The sequence below is a fragment of the Planococcus citri genome, chromosome 3 (genome assembly GCF_950023065.1).
Source record: "Planococcus citri chromosome 3, ihPlaCitr1.1, whole genome shotgun sequence".
NCBI classification, from domain to species: domain Eukaryota; kingdom Metazoa; phylum Arthropoda; class Insecta; order Hemiptera; family Pseudococcidae; genus Planococcus; species Planococcus citri.
This window is the reverse complement of record NC_088679.1, coordinates 34,078,179-34,095,324: the sequence shown is the minus strand read 5'-3', so window position 1 is coordinate 34,095,324 and position 17,146 is coordinate 34,078,179. Positions and strand designations below refer to the sequence as shown.

Sequence of the window (17,146 nt, the reverse complement as noted above, 5' to 3'; positions counted from 1 at the left end):
GTACTTCATGTTCATACTCTTGTCCTCTTATTTTTCTGGATACGTCCTCTCAATATTTATTCTCCTCCAACTGGCCTCTAACAAAGTCGTTGAGTTCAAATGTCTATTTATTCCTAGATTCAATCTTTCACTAGAAGTTGGTATTCCTACCTACCTACCAAAAGAACATTTTCAAACCGGATGAAGAAAAATCTAAAAAGAATTTTGGAAATCTCCACCAAGCTAAATTTTAGGTGTTGAATTTTATTTTTTCGATTTTTGGCGAATCTTTGAAAAGGGTATTCCCGAATAAAATAGGTGAAATCCCCCGTTCTTGGATTTTTGAAATTTTGATGTAACATTGTTGAGTAATGGGTACCTTTAAAATTAGGCTGGAGCTACAAATCCCCCCCACTCCATCTCCCTTGCCCACAATGACGAAAAAACGATTTTTTCAGGAAAATTGCCCCCTCCCCCGGATAGATATCGATAAAAAAACATTTGAAATCGCCGTATCTCCAAACCTAATTCAAGCACACGATTTTTATTTCTTTAAAAAATATATCTGTATGAGTTCAATTAATGGTATTTTTTTCAAATCCCTCCATGGTGAGTCATCTTCAAAAACTCAAAAGCACTCAAAATTGCGTTTTTTGTGTGACGGCACCTGCGATACTGACAGTGATATGTATTACCCTGCAATTTTGCATTCGGGCCTTCAAAAACAATAGAAAACCAACCAACTTCTTGAAACCCCAATTTTGTGGTCATTGGCACCACCTCTCGCCCAATTTTGGGGCGAAAGAAGATTGACAATATGGGTATCGTTATCATAATATTAATCGAACTCGCTGAACACGAATATGAAATTAGATTTGCAGTATGGACACTCCTGAGGGTCACATTGGGGGAGGGAGTTGCCCAAAAATTAAGTTTTTGGTGAAAAAAAATGTTGAAATAATTCACGTTCCTAGAATCGTGTCTCCTCCATATACGTATTTTGGGTGAATTCAAAATTTTTTACTCACAAATTTTTTCCCGAAAAAAAAGTTTTTTCGCCATTTGTGAGCAAAAAGGATGGGGTGGGTGAAATTGTTTTACCTATACAACCTTTTTTTTAAAGGTATCCAACAATGTTTCATTAAAATTTCAAAAATCCAAGGACAGGGGCATTTCACCTATTTTACCCGGGAATACCCATTTGTTCAATTTTTCTTGCAAAATACCCACGAAGATTTGATTAAATTGAGGCAAAAGGCTGGAATTTAGTTTATAGGTTAATTTCGCCTTTCAGAATTGGTACAAGTAGATTGGCGATGGTTTCCAGTCGTTCTGGAATTTGTAGTAAATTTTTGGATTTTCAAGCTTTTGGAAAAATCTTCATAGAAAATGCTGTTTTAAATTTATTGATTTTTTGGGCAGATTTTCATTTTGAATTAACGAATGATTAGAGAAGTAGACATTTATTTTCATTTTAGCATTCACAAATTGATAACAAGATATGGCTTATCATTGAAATTACAATCTGCCAGTTTCTGAAGGCCTACTATTGATGGGTGGTCGTCTTACTACCTAATTGACTTCTGCAGTTTTTGATTAGGTACTCCGATTTAACAGCTGTTTTTAAGTACCTAGCTCTTTCTTCTCCTACCTCGGCGTTACAAAATTCATCACTCTAGATATGAAAATTCTCATCATCAAAGGAAGGCCGTTCTATCACTTTTTCGTCGTCAAGTGAAAACAACTTCTCCAATTCTTTTAGAATTTTTGGCTTGCCCGGGAAATTCTTCAATGATAATTCACCAGTGGATAACTTCCTATTATACGTTAATCCAACACGCTCGATGCTATCTTGTCTGATTGCGCAAACGTAAATATACTTAGATTTGGCTTTAGATTTAACTCCATTCCTAGATAGGTCTACTGTTTCATACATTGTGATCTCTGTCCATCCCAATTTTTCAGTTTTATCTTCGCAAATTCGATGTTCCTCTTTGAAATTTGGATTATTATGGATCAATATAATAACACCAGTCCAACACTCGGAATCTTCATCTTTACAGAAATTATTCAATTTGAATTTGACCAATTTGTAAATTATTTTTGGTACGAATAGCGAGAATCCGTCTTTTTTCAGAGCTATCAACTTTTTTGGTGGCCATACTTTTTTTGATGGTAGAAGAAGGTATTTATGGACTCCTGCGATAATACGTAATGGTTTTTCAGATACCTGTTTCAGAACATTTTATGAAAATGATGTGTCTTTGTGACCAAAAATCTACGCTAATAATCATTCTATTATTGTATAAGTTTAAGTATACAAAAATCGTTATGAATTTCAAATTTCATACCCTGGACAGTGCGTATAAAAAATTGTCTACTTTTTTCAATATATCTCTCATTATTCTGCTCCATATTGGTATAGTTGTCACATTGGAACACGTAGGAAGAGTAGAAGACCCAAACTGAAACTGGTCTGTCGGAATTAGCGACCATTTTTCAAAACATTCGTATCTATTTTCACATGCAACTTCTGAATCTGTTGGTAGTTCAGCCTTTTGGAATATCTTTTTTTGAACATGCTAAAAACAAAATTTGCCATCTTTGAAGGAATAGTGATGTGTAGTTCTTCTATGCCAAGTATATAGGAAATCTAATCTCAAACAAGTCCATATATTACCTACTTGAAATTTAAATTGCTAACACTATGAAAAAGGGTCTCAAATCTCTAGGATCCTTATTCTGGGAAACTTTCCAATCGTACCTACTAGGAAAAAAACTTACTCTCGAATAGAATTCGTCAGCGTCAATATTGTAAAACATCTCTTTTCCCAAACTGTAATCGTCACATTGAATCATTGGCTGTCTATTGTTTTTACGAATATCGTATTTTATTCTTCGAAGCTGTCTGTGCATGATTCTCACTTTGAATACAGGTATCCACATGAAACCCTAGTGAAATCATCACAAAAATATTGTGCCATTAAGATATAGGTACCTATAACTTAACTCTATTAGCTGGAACTACTCGTATGATAAATTTAAGCCCATGTTTCGTCATATAATCACCTTTTCTTTGTCCTGCTTGATTTTTTTTCTGCCTAACACTGACTTGAATCCAGATTTGACCGCATTAAATGCGAATTTACCTAATTTCGTCGGTGAACTTGTCAATTGCATTATATCTTGGAACTTGCTGTACATCGATTTATCAGAAAGGGTAAATTTTGCTTCATCCGATTTATTGAAGTAAATCTTTAAGAGAAATAACAATTTGCAAAAGCTTTAAAAAAAGTCAACTAGGCAGATACCTACTTAAAAATGGTAGCCAGATTGAAAAATTTTACCTCGTAACCGAATTCATAATAAACCGAACGTTGATCGTACGAAGCAATTGAAAGTTTGAATGGCTTATCGCATATGTTCACTGAGAATTTTTGCTGATTTATTTCGCTGTAAATCTGTCGTACAAATAAGGCATTTTTGTAGAATGATTTTTCTTCATTGAATTTCTTGTCAGTTTCGTCTTTATCTTCGGCTGGACATGCTGACGCCCATAGCTCAGATTTCGCATCTTTTGGAATTTTACTTGTCGGCACTTCGATGAGAAATTTTCTACTTCGATCGAATATCAAAGCTGTGAAAAAATATCAGAAAGCACGTTTTATATAATAGGTCGAGCTAATCACGCATGATGGCCTATGCGTATATGAAAACAAAATTCATATTTACCATTATAATTACTGGCGTACACAGCGAAACTGTAATATAGAATGATAAACTTGGATGTATAAAAACTGATTTTCATTTTCAGTTCTCATTTCGTGGTTCACAGTGGCGCATTAGATCGAGATATGATGGAAGAAAACTAAACAATCTAGATCGAAGTTTAATGTTTTCGGGCTTGGTGCCCTACGTAAGTAATGTTTATGGGCGAATGCGTGTGATTTTGGTAGGTACCTATTACGTCAAAGTTGTGAACTCATGACACCTTTAATAGAAATTTATGATTTATCGCTGATGAACAGAAACAGGTAAACATGTTGTTCGGTTCATTCCCTGATACGATGAATTTAAATTTCAAACGAGTACCCAATAGAATTTGATTTTTTTTAAAATGAGGTAGGTCCTCTACAATATATTACTGTCAAAAAATATAAACAAAAAAAACAAATTTTTGATCAATTTTCAAAATTTTACGGTAGAAATTAATAATCATGTTCTTCAATTCAAGAAAAACTCCAATTTTCTGAAATAGAAAAGATTAGTTATTTTATGTCAGGTGACAATGAATTATTGCTTAGAATGAATTTATGATGAAATTTTTTTTACATGTCAAAAAAAACACGATAAAAAAGAATTTCCGAACAATGATCGTTCGGGTCAGGAACATGAAATTATACATATAAAATTTTCAATTCATGTACCTATACCTAATTATTTACTTGCAGAAATTGAATATCCATAAAGTTTAAGAATTGAATTAGAAAATCAGGTCGATAAAATATTTCAACTATACCTAACATACTTATGCAGATACCTATACAACTTGAAAATCTGGGATGTCAAAAAAAATTCCATAATCGACCATTTTTGGAAAATTTTCTGGAATTTCCTCCACTACCTGAACTGAAAATCACAACCACTTTTCGAATCAATCGAGAACATGAATTTCCACGTTGTGAATCAATTAGAGCAGACGAATCTCAAATCCAAAGCGATGGATGATGGCTTGAAAAGTGTGTTTTTACGAGCTAAAAAATCTTCCTGAATTTTTTTTTCAAGAGAAAAATGAAAGATTACCTACTTACTTGAAACTTTCCAAAAAAAAAAACTTGGAATTTGTGATTTATTTCTGCTCTAATAGATTTACAATGTCGAGCTTGGATATGTCAGGATTGAATTTTTAGCTGCAAGTGCAAGAGTTATTTGATAGGTACCTAGCCTACTCATCACATTATGGACGAATGACGATGGAGATGGAGAAAAGTCAACTCTCGCTTGAGGCTCCACTAGTTTAGTTTGATAGCGGGCGCAATCGATTTCATGGAGAGGGGGAGGAAGGGGTCTTCCTTTTCGAAAAAATTGGCACATTTTCTGACAATGAGTTGTTTTTCCATTTTTAAAAATTCTCCAAGAATCAAAAAATAATTTGGGCTCTTCAAAATTAGGTTCTACAATTTCTAACAATCTAGTAGAAGAATTTATTTGATTTGAAATCACGATCGAAGTTTGCGAAAAATATTTCTCAGTGAAAATTCAGTGTTCGATAAATTCAAAATTTAGATATGTAGGTACTTTATTAAAAATTTGGCCCAATTTCGATTTCATTTGAAATGAAAATTACGAACCTACCTATTCAATGGGATGTATTTACTGATTAGGGAGGAGTGAGAAAAAAAACACATTTCTTGGATTTTGACGAAATTCGGGGAGAATGTTTACTTTCAGTTAGAGACTACTCAGAAAAATTCCGAGCCCTCGAGCCAGACAAGAGATTTAGCCATAGGTACCTACCTACTAAAAATGAAACCATTTTTGAAAAAAAACCGCTGTATTTTACCACTTTTGAGTAGCTAGTGTACTTGTCAACGGCTACTTCAGAGGTCCTCCGTCCTTTTTTTCATAGAGTTGGTGAGGTCTTTTTTTTTAGAGAGGTCTTTTTGAAAGATCTCTGGATAAATTAATACCATACCTACCTATAGAAATATTTCTTACAAAAAATACCAGTTGATCGAGTTGTATTCATTATTTGCCTAAACTCAAAATTAAAAGCGCTAGAGCTTTCAAAAATTAGAAAGAATTTTAAAATTTTCAAAAAAATCGAACAACTTAATTCTGAGTTTAAGCAAAATAAATGCAACTTGACTTGTGGAACTTTGAATGCTCTGCAAATCAAATTGCAATCATTTTGAGCAAATTCAAAATTGAAGACGTTTGAATTTTTCGAAAATTTCAATCAATCGTAGCTCTTATAATTTCAAAGTTGGGCTAAAATTGAGAAAAATGCTGTTTCTGCTCCTCTCAGAATTCTGCAATACTATGGCGCTACCAATTACCTAAATTAAAATTTTAAATGATTTAATTCAACGAATTAAGGATCATTTATTTGTCACTTTGTAGCTCTCGGTGCGTAAATTTTCATTTACATATTTTACAATTAAAAGCAATTGATTGATTTTTGAATTTAACAATTTTTAAGTGGCTCTTTCTTCTCCTCCCTCGGCGTTATAGGTATAATACCTACCTACTTCATCGAAAGTTCTCTTCAGCAAAAGGAGGCCGTTCTATTACTTTTTCGTCGTCAACTGAAAACAATTGCTCCAATTGTTCAAGAACTCTGGTTCCGTATCCGTTTGATAAATTTTTCAATGATAGTTCAGTAGTTGATAACTTCGAATTATATGTACTTCAATCCGATATGTTCGAGGGTATCTTTCGTGATTGGACAAACATACGTGTGTTCGGATTCGGATTTGGATCTGGCTCCTGTAGTAGATATTGTCTCATACATGGTGATCTCTGTCCATCCCAATTCATTAGTTTTACTATTTTCGCAAATTCGATGTTCCTGTTTGAAATTTGGATTATTATGGATCACTATCAGGACACCACTCCAACAATTAGGATCTTGTTCTTTGCAGGTATTTTTCGATTTTAGTTTCACCATTTTGTAAATTATTTTTGGTACGTATAACGCGAATCCGTCTTTTTTCAAAATCATTAATTTTTTTGGTGGCAACGTAGTTTTTGATGGTAAAAGGAGGTGTTTATGGACTCCTGCGATAATATGTAATGGTTTTTCGGCCATCTGTTTTTAAAAACGAAGATTACATATTGTTAATTACTAAGTATAAGTAGGTGTTTACTATCAAAAATGACTAAATTATTATTTATTATTTTTTCAATCAGAAATCGACCAAAATCTTTCAAAAAATGAATGGGAGTCATTATACTTAGATAATTTGTTGTCACGATGTTGGGAACTATAATTGACCAAAGGTATATTTATGGCACATCATGTTTTAAATTTGCACCCCTTCGATCAGCTGGGAAAATGGGGTCAAAAAACGTGAAAAGAAGCTACCTATACAAGATCGACTTTTCCACCCTAGAGAAAGGAGATAATCGACAAAGGGAACATCTGTGACTCCTTCTTATTGGCTGTGCAAAATTTGGACTCTCTGGATGAATGTGAAGGGGTGGCATGACAGGCTGGTGTAAAGATTGAAGAACGTGCTGAAAATTGCTCGAAAATTGACTTTTTTTTACTCCGGAAAGGGACTCGGTAAATAAGGTTGAAAAGTTGAACCCAGGTAGGTATATGTACCGAAGAGGAACATCTGTGGCATTTTCTCGCTGATTGCATAGGTCAATTTGGAGTGGTTGAGGGTCAAAGATGAAGAAGAATTATTTTTTCCATCTGAAATGAGGTGGGCAGGGATACTCTAGGACACTGAAATTTGTATGTGCTTCCCGATGTGCTGCTCGCCCCCGGTAAAGTATTCATTATTTTTGACAATTTTTATAATAAATTTGAATTATTACTTATTATGGATTATGGTCCTTTGAATGACCGTTTTATAATTTTCAACTCCGAAGGTCAAATTTTAGATCTCAAAAGAACCCCATTCTTTAAGTTTGACGTCTTTTGACCCACATTATTTTCTTATCAGAAATATGCGTTTTGACCAACTTATTACGTTGTCCCAGCACTATACCTATGTACTTTAAATTTTAAATTCCGTTCCATACTTACCCTGGATAAAGCGTACAAAAAATCATCTACTTTTTGTAATATGCGTTTCAGAATACTGCTCCATATAGGTATGGTTGTCACATTGGAACACGTAGGAAGTGCAGAAGATCCAAACTGAAACTGGTCTGTCGGAATTAATGACCATTTTTCAAAACATTCGTACGTATTTTTACACGCCACTTTTGATTCTTTGGGTAGTTCCGCCTCATTGAATGCTTCTTCTTGAATGTCCTAAGAACAAAATTCACAATCATGGATGAATCTTATTCGAGAGAAGAAAACGGGGAAAACGTACTTTCAAGTATAATTCTTTAGCATCGATATTGTGAAACATTTCTTCCCCCAAACTGTGATTGTCACATTCAATCAATGGTTGTCTGTTGTTCATACGGATGTCGTATTTTATTTTTCGAAGCTGTCCACTTTCAATTTTCACTTTGAATAAAGGTATCCAAATGAATCCCTAGTAAAATTGTAATAAAATGCTTTGTAATTATTGAGCTAGTAATTAGCTAATTATCATACAGTCAATTGTTTTATAATACATATGTAGTCACCTTTTCTTTGTCCTGTTTTATCGTTTCTTTGCCTCGCGACTTTAATATAGATTTTATTGCATTATAAGGTATTCCAAGTAATCGCGTAGTTAATTTCGTTGGCGAAGCTAGTACTTTCATTTCATCTTGAAACTTTCTGTACATCGATTTATCGGAAAGTGTAAATTTCTCTTCATCTGATTTGTCAACATAAATCTTTTAAAAAAACAACATCAATTTGCACTTTTAGTAAAACCTCATAAACAAAAACAATAGATAGGCAGACATAGTATAAGTATAGGAAGCTCTGGAAGCTAATTTAAAAAGTGGCTTGGTTTTGGTTGAAAAATCTTACATCATATCCGAACTCAGAATAAAACGATATTTCATTAAAGGAAACAATTGAAAGTTTGAAAGGCTTATCGCATATGTTCACTGCAAAATTCTGCTGATCTTTTTCGCTATAAATGTATCGTACAAATAAGGCATTTTTGTACAATGATTTTTCTTCGTTGAATATTTTGTTAGTTTCGTCGTTATTATCTTCTGCCGGACATGCTGATGCCCATTGTTTATAATTCGCATCTTCTGGAATTTTGTTGGAGGGTACTTCGATGAGGGATTTTTTAATGCGATCGAATATCAGAGCTGCATAAAATTATCAGAAAAAGTGTATTAGGATAACCTTATTATAATTTTCAAGAGCTAAATACATTGAAGGTTTGTGTATAGAAATGAAATTTCATATTCACCATTATATTTGCTGACGACGCAGGCGTAAGCTGCAAAATTGCAACATAAAACTATAAACTTGAAAATATGCGAACTTGTTTTCATATTTTTTGATTCTGGTTCAGTAGTTAACAATATCACATGTGCATCACGACGTGAAAAGAAAACAATTAAGCTTGAAGTTGAATTTTTTAAAATTTTTGTTGGGTTGTCCTACGTAAGTTTATGGGCGAATACAATACCATGATTCAGATACGTTGATGTCACAAATTCATAGCATCCTTTATTGAAATTTATGATTTATCGCTGGTAAACAGCGAGACACTGCTGAAATCTTATTTTATAAAAACGCATTGCGTCATCTATTTCATTCCTTAATGCGAGGAATATGGATTTCGAAAAATTTGATTTTTGAATCGTCATGCCTGAAGCTTGATAACATAATTTTTGGAGAGTTCTCTGAAAAATATTGCGATCAAAAAACCGAAAATTTTCCAATTGAAAAAATGTGTACAATCTAATTGGTTTAAAATTGCGCAAAAAATCAAAAATTATTTCTAACAAAATGAAGATTTGATTTTCAAGATGATTTAACTGCGTCATTATTAAATTGCTTTAGTTTAGCCATTTTTTGTACGATAGTGAGTGGCTTCAGATACCTGCAATATCATCAATATGCAACCAATCAACCATTTTGCGTAAGCTGTTGTGAAAAAAGCAGAAGTAAAGGAAAGGAGCTATGCGCTATGCAACACGCAGCACTCTCTTGTCTGACCGGTATCGGCACCGCTGGCGCTATCTGTCGTGAACGTAACTAGTAAAGTACATGTGTACACGTAGAATTCAACTTCAACATGTCGTTCCTCCCCTTTTCCTTTTCGCCGACTATCGAATGAATTTGAAAATCCACTCGCAACGACCGAGCGACGTTTGTTTTCGGTTCGCGTTTGCGTACTAAAAATCATTATTTTAACCCGTTGGTCTCCGCAAATTACAGATACAGAAAGGGGTACTCTCTGCTCGTCATGTTCGATTTTTTGTGCAAGATGGTTGTATTGTAGTTATTTATAACGCGTAATTCGTTCGGTTGCTGTGTCGTGTTGAAAATTCTCGTTCAACGAAGGTATGTATGCGTGAGCTTTTTCGAACCAGTCTATGGTATTCACGCTAAATTTAGATTATATTGTACGTATATTGATCCACATACCACATCGAGTAATCTGTAAATAGGAAAGGAAAAATGACGTAATGTTGCTTCATTTGCATGGATTTGTGTATCGTAATCGTACATATTACTCTAATTCATTCAAATTGTTGCTACTCATACGTTGGGATGTTGCGAACTTAAATTAAGTACATTGTAAATTGAAACGTTTAATTGGTATTTAGTTCAGTTCAATTTGATTTCATCGTTCTTATCTCTTCCGGTGTGTGGTACAAACTAGTTTCAACCGTTCAACTTATCATACCATTCGTTCGACTTATTCGGTCTGTAATGTTTTCAGATTTTACTCGTCAGAATGGATCCCCTATCCGAAAACAATTCTGAAGAAGGGATTGCGCTGAATGAAACAATAATTAAAATGGAACCAGAAGACGATACAGATACTACGATGGATTCGACTGGAAATTTTCTCACCGTCTTGGTACCAGAGGATAACGAGAATACTGACACGAAACCTACGTTATGTGCTTGCGGTAATATCATCGAATTAGATCCATTAAATCGACAAAACACACCTAGCAACGGCGTACTTAGATGTAATCGTTGTCTCAGTCTGAATTCGAGCTCTATTCCAACGTCTCATCAGCAATCCAGGAAGGTACTCCTGAATGCCATCACGAACGCTAAAAATACCCTACCATTTCGTTGTCATTACTGCAGTAAAACCTACGACGCCAAAGAAACATTCTACAATCATATTCGTATGCACGCCATGAAGAAGAAAAATCCATATCTATGCGGTATGTGTGGTAAAAATTTCAAAGAATTGTTACAATTCAAAAAGCATATCTGCGCCAGGAATGTGCTGAAATGTAACAAATGCAGCAAACAGTTCGAATCCATTTTCCGACTCGAGAATCATTACTTGACTCATAGCAAGTACAAATGCGACGAATGTGGAAAATGCCTAAGCTCGAAAACAGTGCTGGAAGAGCATAAACGAGTTCATACGAACGAATATCCATTCAAATGTGACCGATGTAATCGACAGTTTAGGCAGAAATCGAAATATAATGCTCATACAGCCGCCTGCAAAGATGGTCAAAATATTAATAAAACGCTTGAAATTAAAGCAGAATCTATTTTCGTAGATTAGTCGATTTTCATGATGTATTTCTTACGCTTGTTGATCAGTTCGCAGTTGGCCGGATGTCTATTTCTGATTACAGTTTTACACAAGGTGTGCCTTAAATATTATAGATTTTTATGATACATTTCCTACAATAGCTTTGATTCCTTTTCTTTTCTTTTTTTATGATTTATGTTCCTTTTTTTTTTCTAATTTGCTAGATTTTGTTACGATATCATTACGATTAATTCGGCGATCCGAATAACTTTTCTGATCTTCGCTAAATTCGATTTTCAGTTTTTCTTTTGCGATTATTTTTATATTAGTTGGCATGTCGTCAGCTTTAAGCTGGTTTTTTAGAAATATAGTTTCTAATTCATTTGATTACCAGTGAAACGATTTTCATTTTACTAGTCACAGTCTAGTCAAGCCAAGAGAATTTTGTTGTGCTTCTGTCAAAATTTTAATATTTTTGGAGTGCAATATTTTTTTTCTTTTGGCTTGCTATTTGTAAAACAAAATTTTGATTCTAGTCTTAAGTGACTTTCGTGTATTTATGTTCCAAAGTGTTAATTTATGAATGACTAATGTGTAAGTGTAACTCGGATTATTTATTAAAATTATTTTTTATGATTAAGTATATCCCAGTGATTGACATTTTGAAATTTTCTAGGTTCTTGACATTATATATTTCTTGCAATTGTGAAAATATATTGTAAACCTACTTCTCAAGTTCTTATTTGTGTGAAAAATGAAAAAAAAACCTATTAAAACAACTAAAAAACTATGTGTGATAAGTAAACGTACAAAATAAATCAATACTCAGTATGTATAGGGTTTTATACGCGAAAGCCTTGCCTCTAACGAACATCTAACGAACCCTTCTTTCCTTCTCAAAAACGAAAGCTTTCCATTCATAAAAAATAAACTACCCCTGTTTGCGTAGCTCTTGAATTTCGTAACTTAGCCTAAACCCGAAAAAACTATAAAAATTAAAAAAGTGAAAAATGTAGCTGTTTGTTAGCGCTTCCTATGGAACAATTTGCAACCTTCTTACAAAAATCAAACCTACATACTTGGCCAGGTTATCAGTAAAACGTGTTTTGTGTTTTGATACGACAGCAACGTGCTCCAAAAGAATGATTTTTCTGATTGAAAATCATGTGAATTTTATTATATTTTTAATTATTCAAGAGTTAATTTGTTAAATCTTTTTATAGTTGCTTGTATCGTGTAATATTTCTTTGCCAAAATGGGAAAGAAATCGAAGATTGGGCGTCAGCGGAAGGATAAGTTTTACCATTTAGCCAAGGAAACCGGTAATGTTTTAAAGTGATATAGATTGATACGTATTTATAGTGAATTTCATTTCAATTTGTTTGTTTTTTGCTATAGGTTATCGTTCCAGAGCTGCTTTCAAGTTGATACAGCTGAACCGAAAATTTGAATTCTTACAAAAAGCTAGAGTTCTTATCGATTTATGTGCAGCTCCAGGAGGATGGATGCAAGTAGCCAAACAAAATATGCCTGTTTCCAGTATCGTAATCGGTACGACGTATTATGAGTTTTTCTTCGCGAGTATTTGATTGTATATTAACTCTAGAATTCCTTCAGGTGTGGATATGTTCCCCATGAAACCAGTCCCTGGTTGTATTTCTCTTCTGGAAGATATCACTTCCGAAAAATGCAAAGCATCTTTGCGAAAAGAATTAAAAACATGGAAAGCAGATGTTGTATTACACGATGGTGCTCCAAATTTAGGTATTGAACAAATCAATTCTAAATATTTATATCTAAATAGAATATAATACTACAGTAAATCGTATTCGCAGGTAAAAATTGGCTGCACGATGCATACAATCAAAACTGTTTAACACTAAGTGCCCTGAAGTTAGCTACTGCGTATTTAAGAGAAGGTGGCTGGTTCGTATCGAAAGTTTTCCGATCAAAGGATTACAATTGTTTATTATGGGTATTTAAACAATTATTCAAGAAGGTAAATTAGCCACGAATGGTTTTTTTTTTACAGCTGGTAAGTTTATGAAATTGTACTAAATTATCAATTTCTTCAGGTTCACGCTACTAAACCTCCAGCATCTAGGAACGAATCAGCTGAAATATTCGTAGTATGTCAAGGCTACATTGCTCCAGCCAAACTAGATCCTCGATTCATGAATCCAAATTACGTATTTAAAGAATTAGACGTTGAGAAACCAGTAACGGTGCAGAGCTTACTAAAAAGCGTTGATTCGACTAAAAAATCCAAAGCCGAAGGATACGACGATGATGCTGTTGTGCTACATACGAAGTTACCTGCGTCCGTTTTCATGTCTAGTGATAATCCGGCTGCTGTTTTACAAAACGCATTCGAAGTAAGATTTCTACTCGTGTGATTCTTCATTCAAGTATCTTTCGAACTTGACTAATATTTTTCAAATTTAGATCGTGTTCGATGACGATGAAATATTAAACCATCCTAAAACTACCGATGAAATAAAACGCTGTTGCGAAGATATCAAAGTATTGGGTAAAAAAGAGTTGAGAAGTTTACTTTCGTGGTGGAAATCGTACCGACAAGATAAACAAAAAAGCGAAGAACCTAAAAAATCCGCCGAACCCGAAAAACCTAAACTTGTTCCACACGGTTCGGAATCTGACGAAGAGAAAGAATTAGACGATGTATCCAAGCAAATCGACGAAATGATAGTAAGATTTTTTTGGTTGCAAATTTCGTAATTTTTGACTATTTCTAATTCGTATGAAACGTTACAGGATGAAGAAAAAAGAGAAGCTAAAAGAAAAAGGAAGAAAGTCAACAAAGAACGAGCTAAATTACAAATGAAAATGAATTTGAATATGAGAAACAAAGATGATCTTGGTCCAACCGAACAAGAAGATACTGATGTATTTAAACTGTCTCAAATTACTTCGAAACGTCAATTAGATTCAATTAGTGATCAAAGACCAGATATTATGGCCGAATCTGACGATGAAGAAAATCAAATACCTGTTAAGAAATCTAAAAAAGTGTCGTATGATGCTGAAAAATCATATCTCGATGAAACTGGAACGTGAGTAATTATTTTTTAAACAGTTTACGTCAATTTATAATTCATATCTACTTAGTTTGATTTTTTTCTCGCTTCTGTAGGTATTACCGTACGGCTGAAAGTGAATCAGAAGGCGAAGACGAAGAAATAGATAGCGACGTTGAAGGGCTCGGTAAATTTATCGTCGATGATTATTCGTTTCAAAAATACTTTTGGAATCTATGTTTAGTTTCAAATTTTAGGTCTGGAAAAAGAAGCCCCCGAAAAGAAACCTGTCAAAAGAGTTAGATTTTTGGAACCTGAAGCAGACGAAGATATGGATGAGAATAATTCGAATCCATTAATCACAGATTTAGATTTTAGAGATACTAGAGACAAACGGTTATCTAAAGCTAAGCTGTGGTTCGATAAGGTAAATTTTATTTCTTGTGATGACAGTTCGTTCAGGTTTTGTAATAATTGATCTCGAAATAGGAATGTTCGAAAAATGAATAAAATTAATTAAATATATGGCTTTTAAAAATACTTATCTAACATTTTTTTCCCAGGACGTATTCAAAGATGTTGAAAATGAAGAAGACGAAGATTATGAACTAGACACGATGACTTTAGATATTCAACAGAAAGGAGGCAAAGTCTTGAACGCTCCTGCTACTCAAGTTACCAATAAACGAAAACAAGCAGATGATGATGTTAGCGACGATAATGATGACGAAGACGACGACGATGATGATGGCGAAGATGATGATTCTTCAGGAAGTGAAACAGAAGAAGAAAAAGAAAATAAACCAATTCAGAAAAATGATTCCAATAAAAAGTTGAAACTAGCTCCTAGAATAGAAGTTGGTGATGAAACGCAAATAAATGAATGGGATGTTGATAATGCTAGCTTAGCTTCAGGTTGGTACATACTTCTTTGCTTCAAAAAATTTCCTACTAAAATGTTTGTTTTTTCGATTTAAAGTTTTTTCGAAGTCAGATTTTAATTTATCGTTCGTATTATTGCAGAGAAAAAACGCAAGAAAAAAGAACGTAAAGTATTGGACGCCGAAGGGCTCGCCATGGGAGCATTGATAGTAAACTCGAAGAAATCCAAACGTGATTTATTCGACGCTGGCTGGAACCGATACGCTTTTAACGATGAAAACTTACCCGAATGGTTCGTCGATGACGAGAAAAAACATATGAGAAAAGACACAGCAGTGCCTCCTGTATGTACTACAATTCTCCCTCCTCCTCCCGATCACTCTCACGTTTCGATATTTTAAAAATACGTTGAATTTTTTTTACAGGAATTGATCACAGAATACACGAAGAGCAGAGAAGAAATCGATAGTAGACCTATAAAAAAAGTAGCCGAAGCTAAAGCTCGTAATAAAAGACGAGCCGCCAAAAAATTAGATAAACTCAAGAAGAAATTGGAAGGTGTTATGGATAATCCAGATATGACTGAAGCCGAAAAAGCCAAACAAGCTAAACAGTTAGTATCAGCGATTTTTTTTCCGTCGTGTCTGCTCGTGTTCGTGTATTTTCCAGGTTGAAGGCGAAAATAAGAAACTTTTTATTTTTTATTTCGCATTTGCATTTCTTATTTTCGTCGTATTATCGTTTCTGCGTTTTTTTTCAAGGCTATACGCTCGTAAGTTTTGACAATAACAAGAGTCTTATGTAAACTACGTTTTCGTAATTGGTATTGTGTACATAGGCGCATACAAGGGCGCGTGTGACCAATACCGCTTGGTTTTCCGATAAAACTCTTCTAAATTCTACTCCGGTGTCGTAAAATTATTGTAAAAAATAACTCGCGTATGGAAATTACGATTTATAGGCTAATGCGATAAAATATTTACGTCATTGTTATTTACAGAATGTACAGGAAAATCGCAACGAAGAAACCCGAAATCAAATATTTGGTAGCGAAGAAACATACAGCAGCGAAACGAGTCAGACGTCCGAAGGGTCTCAAAGGACCGTTCAAAGTTGTCGATCCTCGAATGAAGAAAGATTTAAGAGGCAAAGTGCACAAGGAAACGAAAAATAAATCTAAAAAATCGGCTAGTAAAATTAAAAGATCTTATAAACCGAAAAATAGAGGTAAATAAATGTTATTGTGGTTTTTTTAAATCTTGTTTTTTTTACCTGTAAGATTGATAATTTCTGTGTGTGCGATATTCAATTTAGAATTTAAATTCAAAATAATGTTCGAAAAAATCGAAACTCCTTCAAAGGTGCTCAATTTGTAATTTAAAACAAATTTTTTATCGGCAATAAAATATGTCCTTGCAAAAATTAGCGAATCGATTAACAAACTATTGAGTTGAGACCGTGTTGTGGGCATCATGTTTTACATTTCATATCGAGTATTTTTGAAGAGGTTTCAGTTTTTTGAATATTTTTCTTGCACTTCAGAATTTGTTTTTGTTATTTAAATTGCATATCGTATATTTTGAAGGCGACTTCTGGTATTTTATTCAACCAGATTGATCGTTTTCTTAGGTTTCATTTTTGACTTGTTTTTCTAAACTTACCATTAGTAGTTGCAGTATCGTGATTTCGTGACTGAACTTGGGGATTTTTTTTGACCTGAAATAGACATAAGGACGTGGGAGATACCCTAATTTCAATCTTCGCACCTAAAATTAGTCGAAAACACCTTTAGGTGATTCAATTTTTTTAATTTAAAAAATGAAAAAAATTATATTTTTTTAAGAAAAAAACTTGACTGCGAATAGAGTAGAATTTTCGGCGTGTTTTTTTTTTTTTTTTTACAGCGGATTCATTTCCGCTGACAGAATT

General features: G+C 33.8%; 5 protein-coding genes across 6 annotated transcripts in view; 3 read left to right on the top strand and 2 right to left on the bottom strand.

Moving 5' to 3' along the window:
• Window positions 1-17,146, top strand: part of LOC135839086 (rab GTPase-binding effector protein 1-like) — a 123,738-nt gene that overhangs the window by 71,136 nt on the left and 35,456 nt on the right. The window lies entirely within an intron of this gene.
• LOC135841291 (uncharacterized) lies at window positions 1,427-4,075 on the bottom strand. Its single transcript, XM_065358178.1, has 6 exons — window positions 3,712-4,075; window positions 3,327-3,616; window positions 3,049-3,234; window positions 2,764-2,931; window positions 2,331-2,561; window positions 1,427-2,209 (listed from the first exon to the last, which is right to left on the bottom strand). Exons 1-6 carry the CDS (start codon window positions 3,785-3,787, stop codon window positions 1,655-1,657), a joined length of 1,506 nt encoding a protein of 501 aa, XP_065214250.1. The 5' UTR covers window positions 3,788-4,075; the 3' UTR covers window positions 1,427-1,654.
• On the bottom strand, window positions 6,084-9,211 carry LOC135838535 (uncharacterized). Its single transcript, XM_065354205.1, has 6 exons — window positions 9,027-9,211; window positions 8,630-8,922; window positions 8,296-8,490; window positions 8,034-8,201; window positions 7,739-7,969; window positions 6,084-6,790 (listed from the first exon to the last, which is right to left on the bottom strand). The coding sequence occupies exons 1-6, from the start codon at window positions 9,109-9,111 to the stop codon at window positions 6,380-6,382; spliced, it is 1,383 nt and encodes a 460-aa protein (XP_065210277.1). The 5' UTR covers window positions 9,112-9,211; the 3' UTR covers window positions 6,084-6,379.
• Window positions 9,823-11,443, top strand: LOC135838536 (zinc finger protein 83-like). Of its 2 annotated transcripts, none has more exons than XM_065354206.1 (2): window positions 9,823-10,129; window positions 10,512-11,443. In XM_065354206.1, the coding sequence occupies exon 2, from the start codon at window positions 10,527-10,529 to the stop codon at window positions 11,325-11,327; it is 801 nt and encodes a 266-aa protein (XP_065210278.1). In that variant the 5' UTR covers window positions 9,823-10,129; window positions 10,512-10,526; the 3' UTR covers window positions 11,328-11,443. The 2 variants fall into 2 exon arrangements, with proteins under 2 accessions (XP_065210278.1, XP_065210279.1); XM_065354207.1 differs by lacking the exon at window positions 9,823-10,129 and adding an exon at window positions 10,200-10,433.
• LOC135838534 (pre-rRNA 2'-O-ribose RNA methyltransferase FTSJ3) lies at window positions 12,406-16,474 on the top strand. The gene is made up of 13 exons (XM_065354204.1): window positions 12,406-12,619; window positions 12,696-12,848; window positions 12,915-13,061; window positions 13,133-13,296; window positions 13,373-13,672; window positions 13,743-14,006; window positions 14,073-14,371; window positions 14,452-14,522; window positions 14,593-14,762; window positions 14,899-15,250; window positions 15,359-15,561; window positions 15,643-15,830; window positions 16,218-16,474. Exons 1-13 carry the CDS (start codon window positions 12,553-12,555, stop codon window positions 16,450-16,452), a joined length of 2,613 nt encoding a protein of 870 aa, XP_065210276.1. The 5' UTR covers window positions 12,406-12,552; the 3' UTR covers window positions 16,453-16,474.